The following is a 25,545-nucleotide window of genomic DNA, read 5'->3' on the forward strand; positions in this document are numbered from 1 at the left end:
TTCAGTCCTTTCAGAGCATGGTGCCAAAGACACACACTGAGTTTCATAACGATATGCCAAGTCGTTGGTACGGTCTTATCAATATTTGTATATGCGATTAATTAATCGGGACACCATGTAATTAATTTGATTAAACATTTTAATCGATTGACAGCCCTAATAAATATATATGTGTGTGTGTGTATATATGTATAATTTTATATTTATATATATATATATATATATATATATATATATATATATATATATATATATATATATATATATAATCACAAATCTCCATCAACTGCAAGATGCTATCCTATCAATATGGGCCAACATTTCTAAAGAATGCTTTCAGCACCTTGTTGAATCAATGCCACGTAGAATTAAGGCAGTTCTGAAGGCTGAAAGGGGTCAAACACAGTATTAGTATGGTGTTCCTAATAATCCTTTAGGTGAGTGTGTGTGTGTGTGTGTGTATATATATATATATATATATATATTACACACATACATACATATATACACACATACATACATATATACACAGGTACTGGTCATATAATTAGAATATCATCAAAAAGTTGATTTATTTCAGTAATTCCATTCAAAAAGTGAAACATGGATATTATATTCATTCATTACACACAGACTGATATATTTCAAATGTTTATTTCATTTAATTGTGATGATTAAAACTGACAACTAATGAAAATCCCAAATTCAGTATCTCCGAAAATTAGAATATTACTTAAGACCAATACAAAAAAAGGATTTTTAGAAATGTTGGCTAACTGAAAAGTATGAGCATGTACAGCACTCAATACTTAGTTGGGGCTCCTTTTACCTGAATTACTGCAGCAATGCGGCGTGGCATGGAGTCGATCAGTCTGTGGCACTGCTCTGGTGTTATGAGAGCCTAGGTTGCTCTGATAGTGGCCTTCAGCTCTTCTGCATTGTTGGGTCTGGCGTATCGCATCTTCCTCTTCACAATACCCCATAGATTTTCTATAGGGTTAAGGTCAGGCGAGTTTGCTGGCTAATTAAGAACAGGGATACCATGGTCCTTAAACCAGGTACTGGTAGCTTTGGCACTGTGTGCAGGTGCCAAGTCCTGTTGGAAAATGAAATCTGCATCTCCATAAAGTTGGTCAGCAGCAGGAAGCATGAAGTGCTCTAAAACTTCCTGGTAGATGGCTGCGTTGACCTTGGACCTCAGAGAACACAGTGGACCAACACCAGCAGATGACATGGCACCCCAAACCATCACTGACTGTGGAACCTTTACACTGGACTTCAAGCAACATTGGTTCTGTGCCTCTCCTCTCTTCCTCCAGACTTTGGAACCTTGATTTCCAAAGGAAATGCAAAATTTACTTTCATCAGAGAACATAACTTTGGACCACTCAGCAGCAGTCCAGTCCTTTTTGTGTTCTGATGCCGTATCTTGTTCAAGAGTGGCTTGACACAAGGAATGCGACAGCTGAAACCCATGTCTTGCATACGTCTGTGTGTGGTGGTTCTTGAAGCACTGACTCCAGCTGCAGTCCACTCTTTGTGAATCTCTCCCACATTTTTGGATTGGTTTTGTTTCACAATCCTCTCCAGGGTGCGGTTATCCCTATTGCTTGTACACTTTTTTTCTACCACATCTTTTCCTTCCCTTCGCCTCTCTATTAATGTGCTTGGACACAGAGCTCTGTGAACAGCCAGCCTCTTTAGCAATGACCTTTTGTGTCTTGCCCTCCTTGTGCAAGGTGTCAATGGTCGTCTTTTGGACAGCTGTCATGTCAGCAGTCTTCCCCATGATTGTGTAGCCTCAGAACTAGACTGAGAGACCATTTAAAGGCCTTTGCAGGTGTTTTGAGTTAATTATTGAGTATAATAATTGAGCACCCAGTGTCTTCAATATTGAACCTTTTCACAATATTCTAATTTTCTGAGATACTGATTTTGGGGTTTTTCATTAGTTGTCAGTTATAATCATCAATTAAAAGGAATGAACACTTGAAATATATCAGTCTGTGTGGAATGAATGTATACATTATCCAAGTTTCACTTTTTGAATGGAATTACTGAAATAAACTTTTTGATGATATTCTAATTACAGGTGAAACTCGAAAAATTAGAATATCATGCAAAAGTTCATTAATTTCAGTAATTCAACTTAAAAGGTGAAACTAATATATTATATAGACTCATTACAAGCAAAGTAAGATATTTCAAGCCTTTATTTGATATAATTTTGATGATTATGGCTTACAGCTTATGAAAACCCCAAATTCAGAATCTCAGAATATTAGAATATTGTGAAAAGGTTCAGTATTGTAGGCTCAAAGTGTCCCACTCTAATCAGCTAAACACCTGCAAAGGGTTACTGAGCCTTTAAATGGTCTCTCGGTCTGGTTCAGTTGAATTCACAATCATGGGGAAGACTGCTGACCTGACAGTTGTGCAGAAAACCATCATTGACACCCTCCACAAGGAGGGAAAGCCTCAAAAAGTAATTGCAAAAGAAGTTGGATGTTCTCAAAGTGCTGTATCAAAGCACATTAATAGAAAGTTAAGTGGAAGGGGAAAAGTGTGGAAGAAAAAGGTGCACAAGCAGCAGGGATGACCGTAGCCTGGAGAGGATTGTCAGGAAAAGGCCATTCAAATGTGTGGGGGAGCTTCACAAGGAGTGGACTGAGGCTGGAGTTACTGCATCAAGAGCCACCACACACAGACGGGTCCTGGACATGGGCTTCAAATGTCAAACGTCTTACCTGGGCTAAAGAAAAAAAGAACTGGTCTGTTGCTCAGTGGTCCAAAGTCCTCTTTTCTGATGAGAGCAAATTTTGCATCTCATTTGGAAACCAAGGTCCCAGAGTCTGGAGGAAGAATGGAGAGGCACACAATCCAAGATGCTTGAAGTCCAGTGTGAAGTTTCCACAATCTGTGTTGGTTTGGAAAGCCATGTCATCGGCTGGTGTTGGTCCACTGTGCTTTATTAAGTCCAGAGTCAACGCAGCCGTCTACCGGGACATTTTAGAGCACTTCATGCTTCCTTCAGCAGACAAGCTTTATGGAGATGCTGACTTCATTTTCCAGCAGGACTTGGCACCTGCCCACACTGCCAAAAGTACCAAAACCTGGTTCAATGACCATGGTATTACTGTGCTTGATTGGCCAGCAAACTCGCCTGACCTGAACCCCATAGAGAATCTATGGGGCATTGCCAAGAGAAAGATGAGACATGAGACCAAACAATGCAGAAGAGCTGAAGGCCGCTATTGAAGCATCTTGGTCTTCCATAACACCTCAGCAGTGCCACAGGCTGATAGCATCCATGCCACGCGATTGAGGCAGTAATTAATGCAAAAGGGGCCCAAACCAAGTACTGAGTACATATGCATGATTATACTTTTCAGAGGGCCGACATTTCTGTATTTAAAATCCTTTTTTTATTGATTTCATGTAATATTCAAATTTTCTGAGATTCTGAATTTGGGGTTTTCATAAGCTGTAAGCCATAATCATCAAAATTATATCAAATAAAGGCTTGAAATATCTTACTTTGCTTGTAATGAGTCTATATAATATATTAGTTTCACCTTTTAAGTTGAATTACTGAAATTAATGAACTTTTGAACTTTTGCAAACTTCAGTCAAGTTGCCTGGGAAATTTTTTTTATCCAGAAGGCCACACTGCAGACAATATCAGGGTGTTTTTTGAAAACATGTCGCAGAAGTGGGGCATCACCAAAGAGCAGCTTGTCAGTGTTACAACCAATAATGCTACCAACATGAAAAAAGGCATTTGACACCTTCCCCTGCCAGTGCTTTGGGTGTTTTGGCCACAACTTGAATTTTGCAAAAATTCATAAAGTGGACACAGCTGTCCGATGCTGTTGACATTTTCCAGAAGCTGGAAGAGAAAAAGGGAACTCAGAAGCAAACAAGAGGCTTTAAGAATCCCTCAATATCATCCATGATGTAAGCACTAGATGCTGATGTATGCTGGTCCATCAACTACAAATGTAATAACCTCAAATTTACTCACACTGCATGGCAATGTATGTTTGCGTTGCGTTCCAACATGAACTTAATATTGAAATCACCATTGTCTCATTGCTATTGTTAAAGGACTTAGTTTTAGCTTATTACAGCTGTATTTTAGTTGTTACTAGGGATGCTCCGATCAGGATTTTTACAGCCAATATTGATAACCACTCTTAGCAATTACCTATATCACCTTTTATCAGGATCTCTGTCATAACTGTCTGTATGCAAGCTTTCTGTACACTGTCACTTAGGGCTGCACAATTTGGACAGTCATATTGCGATTTATGTATTTATTTATTTTTTATTTTAAAATATTATGATATGAACTGCGATTTATGATGTTTTCCACATGTTCAACTGCAAAAAGGCTACTGGGGATTTCACACTTGAGCCTCTTAAAAAGAAACTAACTGAGAACTTTTTTCAGTTCAACCACAAACATATAAATATATAAACAGTGAAACAAAGTCTATTTCATATCCAAATGTTATCATCCACAATGTACCTGTTTTTGTCCATTTTGTGACAGGATCTCAGCCCACTAATCATCATCATCATTAGTTTATGAAACACGGTCAACTTGAATATTAGGGATGCTCCAATCAGGATTTTAACAGCTGATCTCCAATTTTAATCTCATCAATCGATGCTGATCATTTAACTTTTATCAGCAGCTCTGTCAACACTGGTTATATGTATGCTTTCTGCTCAATGTCACTGTTAACTACATTTCCCTGTTGGTAAAACCATAGTTGTTGCCTAGTTTTTGCTGTCAAAAATAATGTTGGTTGATTGAATAATTCAGTATACACAACATATAATTTTAAAATATACTTTTTATTCCTTATTCTAGGGCTTAAACACTAGTAGGCTTATACAAACTATTCTTTACTGTATGTAAAATAGTCCTAAAAAAGTAGGTTTTATGTCAAACTGAAGTTTAACTGATAACACATTAGTGTAATTCAATTTAAAAAGTGAAAAGTTTGGTTAGTTTGTTACCATTTCATTTAATTATTTGTATTCATTATTTTATTATTTAATTTTAGCAATGCATTATATTATAGTTACAAATATTTGATATAGATGTATTATACAGGTGAAACTCGAAAAATTAGAATATCGTGCAAAAGTTCATTAATTTCAGTAATTCAACTTAAAAGGTGAAACTAATATATTATATAGACTCATTACAAGCAAAGTAAGATATTTCAAGCCTTTATTTGATATAATTTTGATGATTATGGCTTACAGCTTATGAAAACCCCAAATTCAGAATCTCAGAAAATTAGAATATTACACGTAAATCAATAAAAAAAAAGGATTTTAAATACAGAAATGTCGGCCCTCTGAAAAGTATAATCATGCATATGTACTCAGTACTTGGTTTGGGCCCCTTTTGCATTAATTACTGCCTCAATGCGGCGTGGCATGGATGCTATCAGCCTGTGGCACTGCTGAGGTGTTATGGAAGACCAAGATGCTTCAATAGCGGCCTTCAGCTCTTCTGCATTGTTTGGTCTCATGTCTCTCATCTTTCCTTGGCAATGCCCCATAGATTCTCTATGGGGTTCAGGTCAGGCGAGTTTGCTGGCCAATCAAGCACAGTAATACCATGGTCATTGAACCAGGTTTTGGTACTTTTGGCAGTGTGGGCAGGTGCCAAGTCCTGCTGGAAAATGAAGTCAGCATCTCCATAAAGCTTGTCTGCTGAAGGAAGCATGAAGTGCTCTAAAATGTCCCGGTAGACGGCTGCGTTGACTCTGGACTTAATAAAGCACAGTGGACCAACACCAGCCGATGACATGGCTCCCCAAACCAACACAGACTGTGGAAACTTCACACTGGACTTCAAGCATCTTGGATTGTGTGCCTCTCCATTCTTCCTCCAGACTGTGGGACCTTGGTTTCCAAATGAGATGCAAAATTTGCTCTCATCAGAAAAGAGGACATTGGACCACTGAGGAACAGACCAGTTCTTTTTTTCTTTAGCCCAGGTAAGATGTTTGACATTTGAAGCCCATGTCCAGGACCCGTCTGTGTGTGGTGGCTCTTGATGCAGTAACTCCAGCCTCAGTCCACTCCTTGTGAAGCTCCCCCACACATTTGAATGGCCTTTTCCTGACAATCCTCTCCAGGCTACGGTCATCCCTGCTGCTTGTGCACCTTTTTCTTCCACACTTTTCCCTTCCACTTAACTTTCTATTAATGTGCTTTGATACAGCACTTTGAGAACATCCAACTTCTTTTGCAATTACCTTTTGAGGCTTTCCCTCCTTGTGGAGGGTGTCAATGATGGTTTTCTGCACAACTGTCAGGTCAGCAGTCTTCCCCATGATTGTGAATTCAACTGAACCAGACTGAGAGACCATTTAAAGGCTCAGTAACCCTTTGCAGGTGTTTAGCTGATTAGAGTGTGACACTTTGAGCCTACAATACTGAACCTTTTCACAATATTCTAATATTCTGAGATTCTGAATTTGGGGTTTTCATAAGCTGTAAGCCATAATCATCAAAATTATATCAAATAAAGGCTTGAAATATCTTACTTTGCTTGTAATGAGTCTATATAATATATTAGTTTCACTTTTTAAGTTGAATTACTGAAATTAATGAACTTTTGCATGATATTCTAATTTTTCGAGTTTCACCTGTATGTATGTTCCTTGCTTTTCATTTTGTTGGATGTTGGTAATATTAGTTCCGCTTTTACTTGTTTCCGCGGGGAGTGTAATAAGTTCGACACACTCTCTCTCGTGAGGTAAACAAATGAGAGGAGAATGAAGAGAAGTTTCTGGACTGTACATGTGTCACTGTTAATGCTGTTTGCTCAGCAATCATTTCATAAAGATGTTTGAATTATACCCCATCTTGTATTCTGCGTCTTTATTATGATATCTTTGCCTTGCGGAGACTGAGGTGCTGTTACCTCAGATAATAATAAAAAACGCTTCACTCAGGACGCGTCAGTTTAGTGTAAATAAAGCGTTTAGCGCAAATAAGCAAACGGAACTGAACTCAGAGCACTTCTGTTACTCTAAGCATGAGAGGGAGTTGTGGAGCACAGAACCGCTCTGAAAACACTGTAACAATGCTCGAATTTAATATAGACTGAACAGAGCAGCGCAAATAATATTTGAAGGGAGCAGAATATTTATTTATTTAATAAAATCGCAGCCTTTGCAATTTAATAATCTCAAAAGGTCAAATCGAGGTTTCGATTAATTGTGCAGCCCTGCTGTCACTATTCATTGAATTTTCTTTGTCCCAGTAATATAAATTTTCCTAGTTTATGCTGACAAAAAAGTTTAAATGGCTTAAAAAGGTTATTTTTTTACAAGTATAGGTTAACAAAATATTGTCTATATTCAGATAGATCGTACTATAACATATCTTAGCTTAGTGTCAAACTGAAGACAAATGGGTGATTTGAGATCGATCTATATTTAGCCAACTGTCCAGGATCAAGCTTTGGTTAGGGTTATAAACGTAAAAGATATGCTTTCATTTTTATTATTTTTCCATGACACCAGTGTACTAATTTAAAAGGAATTCTAATATGATATAACACCGTAAAATTACAACTTTTTGCAAAACCATATGAATGGCTTTATTATTGACACAAAGCTGACAAACATTAGCAGTGCTCTGAGAATGGCAGATAATTGTTCAGTGAGGTAGACAGAAGATTAGGCTAAACTTATTAAAATCTGTTAAACACATCATCGTCCAGACACTTCATTTGAGATGAGCTTCTCTCCCTCCAGGAGCCATGGGCTGTATCGCAGCATCAGGACCCACACCTGCCGACTCCATGACAGTTTCTTCACCCAAGTAATCAGACTTTTGAACTCTTGATCTCTCACAATCAAAATACATCATGCACTTTATTAATCTTACACTGAACTCATAAATTATATAATCTCTTAACAACACATTGGCAACTGACTATCAACCGACAGCCTGAATGTCAATACAGCACAATACAACCTACTGTATATTTTATATATACTGTTTTTATTGCTTGTACTATTCTGTTTGAATTGTGTATGTGTGTTCTATATTATGTGTATTGTATACTGTACAATGTATGTTATTATTTGTATATTGTGTTGTGTGTAATTATGTGTACATTTTGATATGTAAATTGTGTTGTGTAAATCTGATGTTTATTGTAACTGGTATATGTGTCGTCACTGTTATGACTGCTATGTTGCTCGAAACTCCACTCAAGAATTGTCACCCACTGTTGCACTTGTGTATATGGTTGAGTGACAATGAAAGGGATTTGATTTTGATTTGATAAACTTAATTTAACAGGAAACCGAAGTTCACAAAACAACGATGTGCAGTATGTGGAAAAGGCGCGACATGACTTCACCTATGACACTTCAACTTAATGTGTTTTCATTAAAGGCACTTGATTATGTTGGTGTTATGGTCACCATTAAATGTTTAATACATTATGCAAAATTCTATGTTTTCTAGTTTCCATTGGCCAAAACACTGTCCTCTGTGCATAAAATCTGTCTTTACACGTAACAGCTGTACTAGAGCTGTCAATCGATTAAAATATTGGATTGCATTTAATCTCAATATCTTATCAGTTGTGCATGAAATCACACTCACTCACATTGTTCTTTTTTGGCATAGGCAATCAGGAGCGTGGATGGAACGACCCGCCACAGTTTTCATATGGCTTGCAGAAGGATTCATGTGGACAAAAGCGGAATGTACTCAACAAGAGGCTGCACTCACCACAACTTACAGGTCAAAATTATCATACTCGTTATAATATGTTATCTATGTCTTGATTCACACATTACAATGTTTTTTTACAAGGCAATTCAATTATCTTGTTTTTTCAAACCTGTGTACAAACTGTTTATCTTGTTTTCACATTTGCATTAATATTGGTTTAAAGTGGCCCATCTGTCATCATCAAGGGTATTTACTGGCTGAAGTTAGCAAGTCAAAAGCGTGAACTCGATTGAAAAAGTATACTTAATGATACAGCAAAAAAACAGTTAAAGGTTCATTTTAAGGATACACCAATCGATTAGTAGATATTAATCTTAAACTTACATATGTTATCGGTGCTTGGCCATTTATGCTTTATTTATTTATAAAAAAAAATTATTTACTCTAATAAAATGCTTTCTTAGCGCTCATGTTGAGGCCCCTGGAAGGAGAATAGGGTAATCGTTCTAAAAGATTTGGATGCCTTTTTTATGTTTTATTTATTTAATACATTCAGATAATGAATTGCTGGATAAAATATGTGAATTTTAAAAGATATTCTTTCTTTTTCATACTGTTTCCAAGCCATAACATGGTAAAATTACAACTTTCTTATTGTAAAACCATTTGAATGGCTTTTTTTTTTTTTTTTATCACTTTTGGAACCAATAATAAAAAAATTATCCTTCCTGAGTAATCATCATAGCGGACATATAAACTGGAGCACAGCATTTTATCAGAATTGTTTTCTTCGGGGTCTTGATTACATCTCTCATGCCCTGCAAGCACGAATCATTGCTTCTTCATTTAGAATTGCACACCTGAACAGCGAGTATATTATTTTCTTCTCCCTGTTTGTGCTCCGATAATTGGCTTATTCTTTTAACATTGTTTAGATGTAACAATCTTTACATGGTCTTTTTCAAGATGTGTTTTGTAAATATTTCCTTCTATATTTGTAACTAACATTAACAAAGATTATTAAATGCTGTAAAAAATATATTATTCCTTGTTGGTTCATGATACTAATGCATTAACTAATATTAATGAATGGAACACGCATGCATATATATATACACACACACACTGATCAGCTACAACCTTAAAACCACCTGCCTAATATTGAGTAGGTTCCCCTTGTGCTGCCAAAACAGCGCCTACATGCAACTCAGAATAGCATTCTGTGATGCTATTTATTTGTTTGTTTATTTTTAGGATCCCATTAGCTGAAAGTCTGTGCCATCAGCTAGTCTTCCTGGGTTCCATTCTAAAAAATTACATTACAACAACAACACATTTCAATCATTACTGTAAACAATATATACATTTTATATATGTACATACATACACAAACACACACTCATACCTACATACAATCTAGTTTCGATTCATAAAACTAAATATAAATACCATATTATTTACAATTACCTTAATCATAACATATAAAAACCTACATCGACACACAACACCTTAGACTTCTTTTAAATGCCAGCTTATTACAAAGCTGACGAACTTCAATGGGAATGTTATTCCAGATGACTATTGCTCTATGCAGAACGGTTTTCTTCATAAAATTTGTTTTTGGATAGGGGGTCATTATATGACCATTATTTGCCTTTCTGGTGTTATAATTATGCACAGAATTACAATACACTATTTGATTAAACAGAGAAATAGGCATTTTCATTGTCAATGTGTTATATATCATACTGCTTAAAGTAACTGTTATTCTTTGGTTTAAAGTGAGCCATGAAAGAGTAGAATACATCTGATCTCTACTTGTTTTAATTGAACAGGCTAGAACCAGTCTTGCTGCTTTATTTTGCGTAACCTGAATTTTTGACAAGTCCTTTTTAGTTGCAGAAGACCACACCTCAGTGCAGTTTGACAAGTGACATAATATTAATGACTCTGTTACTATTTTTAAAGTTTCCTGATTCACATAATGACAACATTTTTTAGTTAATGCAATGCCACATCCTATTCTGTTAACAATAGTATTTATGTGTTCTGTCCAAGAAAGACTACTATCAATAACCAGACCCAACAGTTTAGCCTTTTCTACTCGTTGTATTCTTTGCCCGGCTATATGTAACTTTAATTCCGATCCAAGCATCAATTTTTGTTTTGATCCAATGATCATACTTTTAGATTTGGATATATTTAAGACTAATTTGTTTCCACTAACCCACTTATACACCGAATCCAACTCTCCAGACAGAACATGATTAAGTTTGTCACATGAGTTTGAAGCATAGTAAACAGTTGAGTCATCTGCAAACATTGTCATTGATGCTTTTTGACAGCTAAGGGCAAATCATTAATAAACACTGAAAACAAAAGAGGAACCAAACAACTTCCTTGTGGTAAACCACAAACTAAACCTTTATAATTAGATAAAGAACCATTATAAAAACCCGGCTATGTTCTTTGTGAAAGATAACTTTTCATTAGTAAAATAGCAGAAGGAGAAAATCTGTAGATCTTTAATTTCTCAATTAAAATAGAATGGTCTATTACATCAAAAGCAGCACTGAAGTCCAACATGACCACGCCAACTAATTCAGAGTTATTCATACTTCTAAGCCATCCATCGGTCATTTGTGTAAGAGCTGTACAGGTAGAATGTGCCTTTCTATATGCATGCTGAAACATAGTCATCAAATTATTGTTCTGAAAGTAATTACGAATTTGTGTATGAATAGTCTTTTCCATAACTTTACTGAGTGCAGGCAGAATACTTATAGGTCTACAGTTATGCCCGTTATAAGATAATCGATTGTTTTTTATCAACGGAATAATTTTCCCTTCCTTCCACAAAGATGGATAAATCCCACTCGCTATACACTGATTAAATGTATAACACAACGGAGCAGCAATATATTCAGATGTTTTATTCAATACTAGGCTGTCCAAGTTGTCTGTGCCTGGACTACCATGTGTTGGAAGAGACTTTAACAGGGCCATCACTTCTGCAGTTTGCACGCGACTAAAATGAAAGTTACACATTTTATCAGCCATGATTTCATTTTTGATCAGTTCACAGTAATCAAAATCTTGTGTTCTAAAACCTTTTCTTAAATTATTTACTTTATTTATAAAATAATTATTAAAATAATTTGCAATGTCTTTAGATTCTGTTATAAAACCTCCATCAGACTCTACAAAAGAAGGCGATGCATTTCTATTTCTACCCATAATTTCATTTAGGACGTGCCAAAGCTTTTTGCCATCATACTTAACACTGTTTATTCTATTTTTGTAATACTCTTTCTTTTTCCTTTTATTTATTTTAGTAACTTGATTCCTTCATTTACAGTATTTTCTATTCTTCTCACTACAATTGTACAGAGGAGTTACCTGAGTTACTGTAGACTTTGTCAGTTCGAACTAGTCTGGCCATTATCTGTTGACCACTCTCATCAGCAAGGTGTTTCCATCCACAGAACTGCCATTCACTGGATGTTTTTTGTTTTTGGCACCATTCTGAGTAAATTATAAATTGTTGTGCATGAAAATCCCAGGAGATCAGCAGTTACAGAAATAATTAAGGCATACAGTCTAGACTTAACCTGAGTGTGTCTGCATCCCGAACAGTGTTAGGGAGACTATTCCATAGTTTAGGAGCCAAGTATGAAAAGGATCTACTTCCTTTTGTGGATTTTGATATTTTTGGAATTATTAACTAGCCAGAAATTTGTGATTGTAATGAACATTACAGAATATAACGTGCCAGAAGTTTACTTAAGTACTGTGGAGCTAGACCATTCAAAGCTTTGTATGTAGTTAACAGAATTTTAAAATGAAAACAAAATGTAATGTATGCTTGTGTTGCATGTTACACTGCTTGCTCGCCTGCTTGGTGTCTACTGCTTGCTACCGTCTGCTTACAGGTTCTCCTACTGACTAGCCCCTAAAAAGGGCAAAACGAGGAACAAAGTAAGATACTCCAGTGCGTCCACACAGAAACTTGGCACCATGCAGACCAAGGCAAAATCTTGGGGGATCTCGGAGCAGCTTAGGGCCCCAGAGATGTGGCTTGCAGACCCACCAGCAGGTGGACATTCCCTGGTGCCCCTCAACCTCTGCCCAATATATGGGTTATGTAGTAAAATATGGGTAGGTGGGGTTCGATGGATGGCAACGCACCTTGCAGAAGTTCACTCTGATATAATATGACATTGACCTATAGCTCTCTGTTGCCTTAACTGTTTCAGTTTTCTGAGCTACTAGGATTAAATGCTGGAACATTCACACAGTGCTAGATTCAGGTGACAATCAGCCTTAGAAATCCTCCGCCTGGTAGCAACAGAAACTGGCTATTGACATTGCAGCTCTCAGTGAAGTCCACCTTCCTTAACAGGGGTCATTGATTGTGCAGGGGGCAGGCTACTCCATTGTTTTCCAACCACTTTTCAAATAAAAAAATATGCAATTGTTTTTTCATTACTCTATTAGCAGTCTTGCCACCTGTGACCTCATTATACAGCATACCTACGTGACTTGTGTTTTTTGCAAAGCTGAATTTCAAACATTCGAGTAAGACGGACATAAATCATGGACAAGTTATTGAAATGAAAGCTATCGACAGTGGTTATAAGTGATAGTGGTGTGCCATGGGATTTATTTAAAACAAATTTATAAGAAGTGTGTTATGGCAGAAACATTTTTGGGAATCTCTGGGCTACATTCTACATTCAGTAACAATAGAGTTCCTCATACTGGAGGAATCTAATAATAATAATAATAATAATAATAATAATAATAATAAAACCGTCAATAACAATAGATTTCCTTTTACCGGAGGAATCTAATAATAATAATGATAATAATAATAATAAAACCATCAATAACAATAGATTTCCTTTTACCGGAGGAATCTAATAATAATAATAATAAACCCACCAATAACAATAGATTTCCTTTTACCGGAGGAATCTAATAATAATAATAATAATAATAATAATAATAATAATAAAACCGTCAATAACAATAGATTTCCTTTTACCGGAGGAATCTAATAATAATAATAATAATAAAACCGTCAATAACAATAGATTTCCTTTTACCAGAGGAATCTAATAATAATAATGATAATAATAATAATAATAATAATAATAATAATAATAATAATAATAAAACCATCAATAACAATAGATTTCCTTTTACCGGAGGAATCTAATAATAATAATAATAATAATAAAACCGTCAATAACAATAGATTTCCTTTTACCGGAGGAATCTAATAATAATAATAATAATAATAATAAAACCATCAATAACAATAGATTTCCTTTTACCGGAGGAATCTAATAATAATAATAATAGAACCGTCAATAACAATAGATTTCCTTTTACCGGAAGAGTCTAATAATAATAATAATAATAATAATAATAATAATAATAATAATAAAACCATCAATAACAATAGATTTCCTTTTACCGGAGGAATCTAATAATAAAACCATCAATAACAATAGATTTCCTTTTACCGGAGGAATCTAATAATAATAATAAAACCATCAATAACAATAGATTTCCTTTTACCGGAGGAATATAATAATAATAATAAAACCGTCAATAACAATAGATTTCCTTTTACTGGAGGAATCTAATAATAACAATAATAATAAAACCGACCAATAACAATAGATTTCCTTTTACCGAAGAGTCTAATAATAATAATAATAATAATAATAATAATAATAATAAAACCATCAATAACAATAGATTTCCTTTACCGAGGAATCTAATAATAAAACCATCAATAACAATAGATTTCCTTTTACCGGAGGAATATAATAATAATAATAAAACCGTCAATAACAATAGATTTCCTTTTACTGGAGGAATCTAATAATAACAATAATAATAAAACCGTCAATAACAATAGATTTCCTTTTACCGGAAGAGTCTAATAATAATAATAATAATAATAATAATAATAATAATAATAATAATAATAAAACCATCAATAACAATAGATTTCCTTTTACCGGAGGAATCTAATAATAAAACCGTCAATAACAATAGATTTCCTTTTACTGGAGGAATCTAATAATAACAATAATAATAAAACCGTCAATAACAATAGATTTCCTTTTACCGGAGGAATCTAATAATAATAATAATAATAATAATAATAATAATAATAAAACCGTCAATAACAATAGATTTCCTTTTACCGGAGGAATCTAATAATAATAATAAAACCATCAATAACAATAGATTTCCTTTTACTGGAGGAATCTAATAATAATAATAATAATAATAATAAAACCGTCAATAACAATAGATTTCCTTTTACCAGAGGAATCTAATAATAATAATAAAACCATCAATAACAATAGATTTCCTTTTACTGGAGGAATCTAATAATAATAATAATAAAACCGTCAATAACAATAGATTTCCTTTTACCGGAGGAATCTAATAATAATAATAAAACCATCAATAACAATAGATTTCCTTTTACTGGAGGAATCTAATAATAATAATAATAATAATAATAATAAAACCGTCAATAACAATAGATTTCCTTTTACCAGAGGAATCTAATAATAATAATAAAACCGTCAATAACAATAGATTTCCTTTTACTGGAGGAATCTAATAATAATAATAATAAAACCATCAATAACAATAGATTTCTTTTTACCGGAGGAATCATAATAATAATAATAATAATAATAATAAAACCATCAATAACAATAGATTTCCTTTTACCGGAGGAATCATAATAATAATAATAAAACCGTCAATAACAATAGATTTCCTCATACCGGAGGAATCTGATAATAATAATAATAATAATAATAATAATAATAATAAAACCATCAATAACAATAGATTTCCTTTTACCGGAGGAATCATAATAATAATAATAATAATAAAACCGTCAATAACAATAGATTTCCTTTTACCGGAGGAATCATAATAATAATAATAATAATAATAAAACCATCAATAACAATAGATTTCCTTTTACCGGAGGAATCATAATAATAATAATAATAATAAAACCATCAATAACAATAGATTTCCTTTTACCGGAGGAATCATAATAATAATAATAATAATAAAACCGTCAATAACAATAGATTTCCTCCTTTCGGCCCTTCGGGACTTGACTTCCTAATAGGAAAACTAACGAAAACAATAGGTGTCTTTCGCCCCATCGGGTCTTGACCCCTAAAAAATAATTAATATATTACAGTACTGCACTTCACACTTTTCAGTCCTCCTGCTGTATCCAAGTGTAGCCTACTTCCTTAAAGTTAAGGGTCAAGCTCACCTTGGGCTGACGTTTTGTTCTTTTCACATTGTTTAGAATGGATGAGAGGTGAATAGAGACTTCTGCCCTCACTTGTGTTCTTCATTGTATTTTCTGGCTTTTATGCCATTTGAAACACAAGTGCCAGCTTTACAGGTAACACAGAGGTTGCGCTACAAACATGTGATGGACTTAGTTGTACAGTTTCCATCATGGTCTATTTCATCTGTCACATTAGTTGAATGTTCCCTGATACTTGGTACATTTTATTCTGTCTCGATATAGTCAACATTTTCAGTTAGAAATTACTTTGCATAGTAAGCATGAGTCTGATAAAACAAGTTCTATTTAATAATTTTGCAGAGTTTTTTAAAGTGTACATTATTGATATTCTGGATGAGTGTGGCAGATCTCTATCCTGCACACAAATGTATGATAGGACTAACTGTAGAGAGCACATCAATATGAAGACAAAGACAAATCCTGGACATTTAGAGGTGAATTTGAAATCCCAGCAGGATGCTTTTTCAGGTCTGAAAAAGAGGACATGTCTGGGGGAAAAGAGGACGTATGGTCACCCTATGTTATTTTTGTTTGTTTTTCATTGCATCACAAATGCCATGGACTTAGCTGGACTCGGAAAAAAAGGCTTGAATCAAGTCCAAATCATCACAATGCTATCATGGGATCCTTCTAAGAGGCACTTATGTCAGTATATGGTCCCACCTATCATACTCGGGCACTGGTTAGATCCACCGCTGGATCTATCATGCCTATTAGCCAAAGATGCTATTATCTATCTCTGTGCAAAACATTTCAACAGTCTCTTTGGTGACAAAAGGTCAGTACAAGTGTCTTCCATCTCAAAACTACAACAGAAGGAAGTAAAACAGGAGCTTGACAACCCTGCAAATCGGAAAGAGGTACAGTGCTGTGAGAAAGTATTTTAACTTTCCATTTGAGCATGAAGTTGGCTCACCTAGTAGTACACTTTGCCAAGGTTGAATGAAATTCCAGAAATGAGGAGGAAAAAAGTGATTGAAATGCATCCGTCTGGGAAGGTTTACAAAGCTATTTCAACGGCTCTGGGTTTACAACAACAGTGAGAGCCATTATCTCAAAATAGAGAAAACTTAGCACAGTAGTGAACCTTCCCAGAAGTGGCCAACCTTCCAAAACCCCTCCAAGAGCACAGCAACAACAGCATTTAAGGAACTGCTTCAATTAAGATCACTGTCCTTGACCCAGAAAGACACTGACCAAAAATGCTATCCATGAAGGAGCAGCACGGCAAAAACCACTGCTAACCCAGAAGAACATTAATCTGAATTTTGCCAAAACACACCTTGATGATCCTCAAACTTTGAGAATGTTCTGTGGACCGATGAGTTGAAAGTGGAACTGTTTGGAAGAAAGGTGTCCCATTTACATCTGGTGTAAATCAAACATTGGTGTTAATTAAACATTAAGTTTAAGGGGGCAGTTTGTATTTTCACATGAGTGATATAGGTGTTGGATAACGTTTTTGCTTCAATACAAAATATATATATTTGAAAACTGTATTTTGGGTTTATTCAGGTTACCATTGTTTTATGTTATATCTCTTTTTTAAGATCTAAAACAATTTAGTTTGAAAAATATACAAAAATAGAAGAAATCAGGAAGGGGGCAAAAAAAATGTCACAGCTCTGTATCAACCTCCATCAGGAAGGTGAAAGCCCATGGGAACGGTATGATTCTTGCTGAGGTTTACAAACTTGGTGGGGATGACCTTCTGGACAGACTAACTAGCCTTTTCACTCTGTTGGGAGAAGGGAATGTACCAAAGGACTCTAATTGTGCCGTTAAGAAAAAATAAGGGATCAAAGTTTGACGGTTAAAACCATTAATCCATTACATGCAAAGTACCATCACTGTTGGACAGACCTATACCTACCATTGCAATAGAGATTCTTCCAGAGAGCCAATGTGAGTTCAGGTCAGGAAGGGGCGTATTGGACATGATCTTTGTCCTCCGGCAACTCCAGGCAAAGTGCTGGGAGCAGAATGTTTGCCTTTTAAGCTGCTTTCATTGATCTTACAAAGGCCTTTGACTATCAGCCGGGATGGCCTTTGGCAGATACTGGCTAAACTTGAATGTCCTCTGAAATGTCTAACTATCATTAAATGGTTAAACCAAGGGCAGAGAGGCCAGGTTTAGTTCTGCAGATGCCTCTCATATGCCTTTTCCATTGAAAATGGTATCAGACAAGTTTTTTTTTTTTCATTGAGCCTTTATTTAACCAAGAAGTACATTGAGATTAAATCTCTTTTTGAGGGAGACCTGGCCAAGAAATCATACTATTACAAAGTAACAAAATTATAAAATCAAGCATGACTAAAACCGACATGGGACAAAAATGTAAACATTAATACAAAGGACTGAAAAAAATCCAGCTTATGAATAGCAATTGCACTACATAATTTTTTATCAAAGCATTGGACTCTCTCAAGCAGACAAAATTATTAAGCTCTAGTGTGTTCTGAAGGTTATTCCATGACCTGGGCACAAAATAAGAGAAAGCCTTACTACCAAGTTCTGAGCAAATCCTGGGTACCCTGTAGAATAACCATCTAGAGGAGTGAGAATCATAAAAGCTATTGATAAGTAATAGAAATTACACAGATAAAAAGGGAGTTTACACAGTATACCAATGCTGCCGTCTCCTTAAGCTTAATGAAAACAGCAACTCATGTTCAACAGAATCAAATGCTTTAGACAGATCAACAAACAGAGCAGCACAATGCTGCTTTCTGTCCAATACATTGATAATATAATTTATCAACATAGCTGCAGATATGGTACTATGACCTAATCTAAAGCCAGACTGTATTTCACTTAATATATTATTGTCAGCCAAGAATTGCTTCAATTGAGAATTTACATGAGATTCTAATATCTTGGCAAGAGTACAAAGTTTGGATATAGGGCAATAGTTGTTTAAACCCGAAGGGTCCCCACCCTTCGGTAAAGAAAGAAGATAGGCTGCTTTCAATATTATAGGGATGGCATTAGTCTGGATACTCTGATTAAAAATATGAGCAATAGGCTGCAATAAAATCAGCTGCAAGCTTTAGGAGATAGGGATCCAGATTTCGGGTCCAGGCAACTTTTGTGGATCAGTAGCCAAAGCTTTACAAAGATTTACAGATCTCCACAATAGAATTAGGTCTAAATACAAAGGGGTTCCTAGGTAAGTCTGTATATGATCAAGATACCATTCAGTTAGAATTATAGCTCACCGACCCTACTACATATGCTTTAAAAATAGACCCTGCTGATACATATGTCGTGTCCTCGCTCCTAAATTTGTTGCCATGCTTTTAAGTGTCGTGCTAAAAGAAGCAAAAATCTGCATAGACTAGGGAATCTACATCCGATTCAGAACCGATGGGGGCCTATTACATTTTTGCATATTTCTTGCAAGGACAAAAACCTCTGAACAACTCATTGAGTTACTTTTTGCAGGTGACTGTGCCTTATTAGCGTCCACTGAATTATCACTACAGCATTTAGTCAGGTGCGTTTCTGTGTCAGCCTCATCCTTTGATCTTACCATCAGCCTGAAGAAAAGAGGATTTGTACCTACCACCACCACGGTATGTAAAGTCCACCTTAAAAATAAATAACTATTAGTTAAAGAGTGTGGACCACTTCAACTATCTTGGCAGTATAATATCAAATGACTCACAAGAGATGTTGAAAACTGATATACCAAGGCAAACTGCTCCTTTGTCCATTTACACATGGATCTGGCAAAACCACTCGCTCCGTCAAGGTACCAAGATAAAGGTCTACTGAGCAGTTGTGATCTCCATCCTTTTGAATGGTGTTGTGTCATGGGTGCTGTAAAAAAGACATGTTTGACTACAAGAGCACTTCCACCAACATTGCCTCTGGCTCATTATGGGCATAGTATGGCAGGACTGTTTTTCAAACAACACTATCCTGAAGAGAGCAGAGATCCCTAGCGTCAAGTCTATCATCCTTCTTTGGCAACTACGTTGGGCAGGCCACGTCTCCAGAATGGTAGAATGGTAGAAGTGGTAATCTACTCTGAATTTGCCAGGTCAAGCAAAATAGAATGTTACAAAGACCAATTTAAACATCAATTAACCTCAATAGGCAACTACATTTATGCATTTTGCATTTACATTTATGCATTTGGCAGACGCTTTTATCCAAAGCGACTTTCAGTGCACTTATTACAGGGACAATCCCCCCGGAGCAACCGGGAGTTAAGTGCCTTGCTCAAGGACACAATGGTGGTGGCTGTGAGGATCAAACCAGTGACCTTCTGATTAACGGTTATGTGCTTTAGCCCACTACACCACCACCACTCCTAGTAGAACTAGGTTATGGATTCTGATGGGAACAAATGGGGCTGCTTAACTTGGGAGGCAGCCTTGAGGACAGAGCTGATCAGGAGTGAAGCTTTAAAGGCAAAGAGGGGGAGAAGAAAGGGAAGTCTTTTCTCTAAGTGCCCCAAACAAGATCTCATGTTTGGTCAAATACTTCTCACTGGGTTGCAGCTCTCATTACTCTCACTTATGATTCTTAAGGAATACACAGTCCCTAAAATGTTAAGGTCTATTTTGCCAGGAGCATAGCCTCCTCCTTGGTGTCTGGAATGGCATTATGATCTACAATCCCCTTAGCTTCAGCTACTGACACAGTGCCTAAAGGGCCGAATTAAAAGGGAACATCTCCATTACGACTATAACCTTGGTTCCCTGAAATGAGGGAATGAGACTCTGTGTACAGAAGCCACACTACTGACTTCTCGCTGTTAAGAAACCAAGAGATGGCTCCCTTCATTCGAAACAATCCTGATGAAATGGCTTTGTGCTCCAGTTTACATGCCCGCCATGACACGCATAAAGGTGCGTACACACTGCGAGCGACATCGAGCGCGACAGCGACTCCATACCATTCATTTTCAATGAGAGCACAGCGACTTCCGGCGACACGAGCTGTCGCGACCGTTGGCGACTAGATGTGGGCGTGTCCAGCGACGCAACAAAGTTGAGACAAGTTCAACTTTATTCAAATGAAGAGCGACTAACGGAAGCGACAGCCAATAGGAGAGAAGACGGGAGAGCTCTCGTGATCCTTCTCTCTCTCTCTCTCAGCTCCTGCAGTAACGGAAAGATGGATGAAAGGCTAATTCTTGCTGTTAGAAGTTTTCCAGTGCTCTATGATGTGTCTCTTCCCACGTACAAGGACATTTTTAAGAAAAATACTGCGTGGAAAGGTGTATCTGAGATCGCAGGGATTTTATGGACCCAGACAGACCGGCATTTGCATTTTCGCCGCAGATAAATAGCCGCTATGGCAAACAGCACGCCTTGTTTCTCATTCATCTTTGATATAAAGCATTTTATGTACTGATTCCATTTAGATTGAGTCTTTTCCCTCCAAAATGTTTGTTTTTAGTGGCAAGAAAAGAGATACGCTGTCAACAGCAATGGAATGACATCCGTGAATGTCATTTATAAACATTACTAGGCAACCAGTAGTGGGAACACCCACTAGCAACTTCCCCAGCCACTGGCGACCTGCAGCGACAAAGTCTCTGGCAGTGTGTGCGCACCTTAAGGGGCATAGTGCAAGCAGCCAATGAGATTGGTGTGATTCTATAGGACCTCAGGTCTAGTCACTCCTGGGAGGATTTCCCATAGCATTAGCTACTGATGCAGTGTCTCATTTCCTCCTGTCAGTGAACAAAGGTTACAGTAGTAACAGAGATGTTTCTCAAACTGTTTGTAGCCCAGGACCCGTTTCTTAACTCCACACTATTCATGGACCCCACCTTCTAACTTCAACAGGACGTACTGTATCTAACATAGGGCCTACTACAGATAGTTTGGGGCAATAATAAACACAATAACAAAATGACCTAAATGCAAACTAAGGTAATCAGTATGAGGGATTAGAAACAATTACTGGAATAAATATATAGTGCATAATAGTAAACTGGAACAAACTTTCAATTGCTCCAAGATTTTTCATAAAACTAGAGACAAAATAATTTTCAGCTGTTGCCTGAATTCTGTTATTGCCCACATACATTAATGAAGGGAAGACTTCACCAGTCAGTGCTAATTGTGGCTGCTGCACCAATATATTTCTGTATTTGTGTCCAATTTTATCAGCTGATTTTAATGGAAATGTTCCCTATACAATTACCATTGAAAATAAAATGTTTAAAATGAAAGAGGCCTTTATGGTTTAATAATCACACCCAGACATAATACAATTGAAATATTTTCCGCAGATTAACATGATGAAGTTTGTACATCAGATGGTGTACTTTTTTGGCATCGGAGCATTTTTTATGAGTGCAGAATCGGACCCAAATCCTTGATCAGGAAATATTAATATTATTCAATGAATTGTATCACTGTACAGTTAGATTGTAAACAATTAAAGATTCTCACTTAGAGACGCTCAAATATTTACACTTTGGTAGAAAGTTATTGCCTAAAATCTGTGGTTAATATATATCTACCACCCCCCACCCTACGACTGTGCAATACATATAAAAGAATAAATGTAGATTATCTCTTTACAAAGGCATAAAAATAAAGAGTTTAGAAGGAAAAAAATTATAGATTACAGTGGTTATGAGAAGTCTACACACCGCTGTTAAAAAAGCAGGTTGTTGTGATGTAAAAAATTAAATAAAGATGAATCATATCAGAATTCTTGCACCTTTTAATGTAAAAATTACAACCTATACAATGCCACTGAAAACCAAAGTGACACTTAGAAAAAAAACTAACCACGTAAGTGTGATCCCTGAACTAATACTTAATTGAAGCCCCCTTTGTTTATTTACAGCACTCGGTCTGTTTGGATAAGAATCTATTAGCTTGGCACATCTTGATTTGGGAATATTTTCCCACTCTTCTTTGCAAAACTCTCTTGTGTACGGCCGTCTTCAGGTCCCCCACATATTTTCTATAGTATTCAGGTCTGGGCTCTGGTGGGCCATTCCAAAACATTACTTTTTTTTTTGCAGAAGCCATTCTTTTGTTGATTTGGATGTGTGTTTTGGATCATCGTCAGGCTGAAATGTGAAAGATCTCTTCATTTTCAGCTTTCGATCAGATGCCAGAATGTTCTGTGCCAGAATTGACTGGTACGTGGAACTATTCATGATTCCCTCCACCTTCACCTTCACTAAAGCCCCAGTTTCAACTGAAGAAAAGCAGCCCCAAAGCATAATGCTGCCACCACCGCCATGCTTCACCATGGGTATGGTGTTATTTTGCTGATGTGCTGTGTTTTTGCACCAAACATACCTTTTACAATTTTTGGGAAAAAGTTCAATCTTGGTCTCATCAGATCATAGCACATTTTTCAGCACCCACTACTTGCCAGAAAGAGCTGCAGCTACTTTAATGTTGCTGTAGGCCTCCTTGACAACCTCCATGACAAGTTTTCTCTGTCTTCTCATCAATATTGGAGGGATATACTGTTCTTGATGTTACTGTTGTGCCATATTGTCTTCGTTGTGTTCCATGGTATATCTAATGCCTTGGAATTTGTTTTTGTAGCTCTCCCCTTTCAACAATGAGATCACATTGATGCTTTGTAAGCTCATTGTGGCCCATGGCTCTTGTAGTAGCATGCAACCAAGATGATGTCAGAAAAATCCTTCAAGAACAGCTGAGATTTATTTGGAGTTAATCAGTGTCACTTAAGGTGAAGACAGGTGTACTATTTCATATGAGCTTGACGATTGTTTGATTCTGAACACAGCCACTTACCCAATTATAAAATGGTGTGCACACTTATGCAGTTAGGTCAAGTTTACGTTTTTTGTATTTTTTTCTCTGAAATGTGTCACTTTGGTTTTCAGTGCAATTTCATAGGTTGTAATTTTTACATTAAAACAGTAAAAAAGTCTGATATGATTTATCTTGATTTTTTTACAAGAACATCACAAGAACCTGCTGTTTTAACAGGGGTGTGTAGACTTTTTATATCCACTGTATATGGGTATGGGTCAAATCAACCAAATTTCATGATGATCAAAACCAAAATAGGAAATACCATTGATCAATATTTACTGAGAATTCCATTATTTTGTAGAGGAGGGACAAAATCACAATTTGCACCTATGATTTAAAGTGATATTTAAGGCTCTATATAATTAAAGCCCAGAAATATAGGTTTCCAGTATGGCTGCATGTGTAATTGTAAAATGTTACACATTTTCAGTAGTCAAACAATAGTGGGTCACATCAAATAAAACAAACATCCAAAGTAAAAATTCTCAAAGAAATTAACATAAATATGAAATGCCATTTATTACAGAATTTACAAATGGACAGGGGCCATAATTGTGTACATTTTCCTCTCCTCACTGTATTTTTTTAAACTGTTCGTCACACTAAAGAAATGTGTTAAATCGACAGCCTTCGTAAATATAATTTGGCAAATGTTGTTTATAACCATGTTTTGTTATACTAGTGCACACTAATTAAAATAAGATTTTCGTCCTTTTATTCATTTAGCAAATATCTGTGGAAAACATCCCTTTGATTATTTGAATTAGACTTTTGTTGTATTTCATTTCTTGCATTAAACTTAGTAGTTTTTTTTTTTTTTTTAATTTTTAAATTTTTGTTTTTTTTTACACATTGTTCACTGGTAGGACTGTTAACCAGAAGCCTGAAACTTTATATTATTTGAGTTTGAGACCACTGCATATTAAAATATACAGTATTTCACTAAAGTGAGAATGGTGGCCAGACAAAATATTGACACTTTGGGCCCAATTTGGACATTTTCAATTGGCTGTGTGTTGAGTTATTTTGAGGAGACATCAAATTTACACTGTTATACAAGCTGTACACTGATTCACTACATTACATTGTAGCAAAGTGTCATTTCTTCAGTGTTGTCACATGAAAAGATATAACGAAATATTTACAAAAATGTGAGAGGTGTACTCACTTTTGTGAGATACTGTACGTCATCTGCACCGTTTGCAGGTTTCTAGAATCTTATCGGCATGTTTTGATATCTAAACAGGTTCTGGATCAGGGTTCCCACCCACTCCATTGGACGGGCTACCACTTCCCAGAGACAGAAAGCCTCCTCCAATGGATGGGGTCACCCCACCTTCAATATGCCCCAGTATCCCCTCAGATGTAACCATGATGGCAGAGAGTGAGCCATGCATTGAAGATGTGCAAGCACCACTATATTGGGCATTGCAAGCATGCAGACATACTGTCAAGGTAAGGTCACTGTGTTGAAAATAAAGTTCTTCACCCTGTGAGGCTGAACTGACTGCTGAATGGGCTTTTCACTCTTGCCTTTGTTTATTCATAGCCATTCTAAACATTTGGTGTACATAATCCTAGGTTATCTGGGTTATGTAATTGTCGTTGTCTTTGGCACCACATTTTGGGGTTAACCCAGCAAGATTAATGCCAACCTTGCTCTAGAG

General features: G+C 36.1%; 1 protein-coding gene across 1 annotated transcript in view; it reads left to right on the forward strand.

Annotated features, from left to right (window-relative positions):
- sra1 (steroid receptor RNA activator 1) overlaps nt 1–25,545 on the forward strand; it is a 73,873-nt gene that overhangs the window by 24,447 nt on the left and 23,881 nt on the right. Inside the window, exons 2-3 of the mRNA XM_052099372.1 lie at nt 8,680–8,796; nt 25,125–25,333. Coding sequence (XP_051955332.1) covers nt 8,680–8,796; nt 25,125–25,333 — 326 coding nt within the window. The remainder of the gene's footprint in view (nt 1–8,679; nt 8,797–25,124; nt 25,334–25,545) is intronic.

The sequence above is a fragment of the Xyrauchen texanus genome, chromosome 31 (assembly GCF_025860055.1).
Source record: "Xyrauchen texanus isolate HMW12.3.18 chromosome 31, RBS_HiC_50CHRs, whole genome shotgun sequence".
Classification (NCBI taxonomy): domain Eukaryota; kingdom Metazoa; phylum Chordata; class Actinopteri; order Cypriniformes; family Catostomidae; genus Xyrauchen; species Xyrauchen texanus.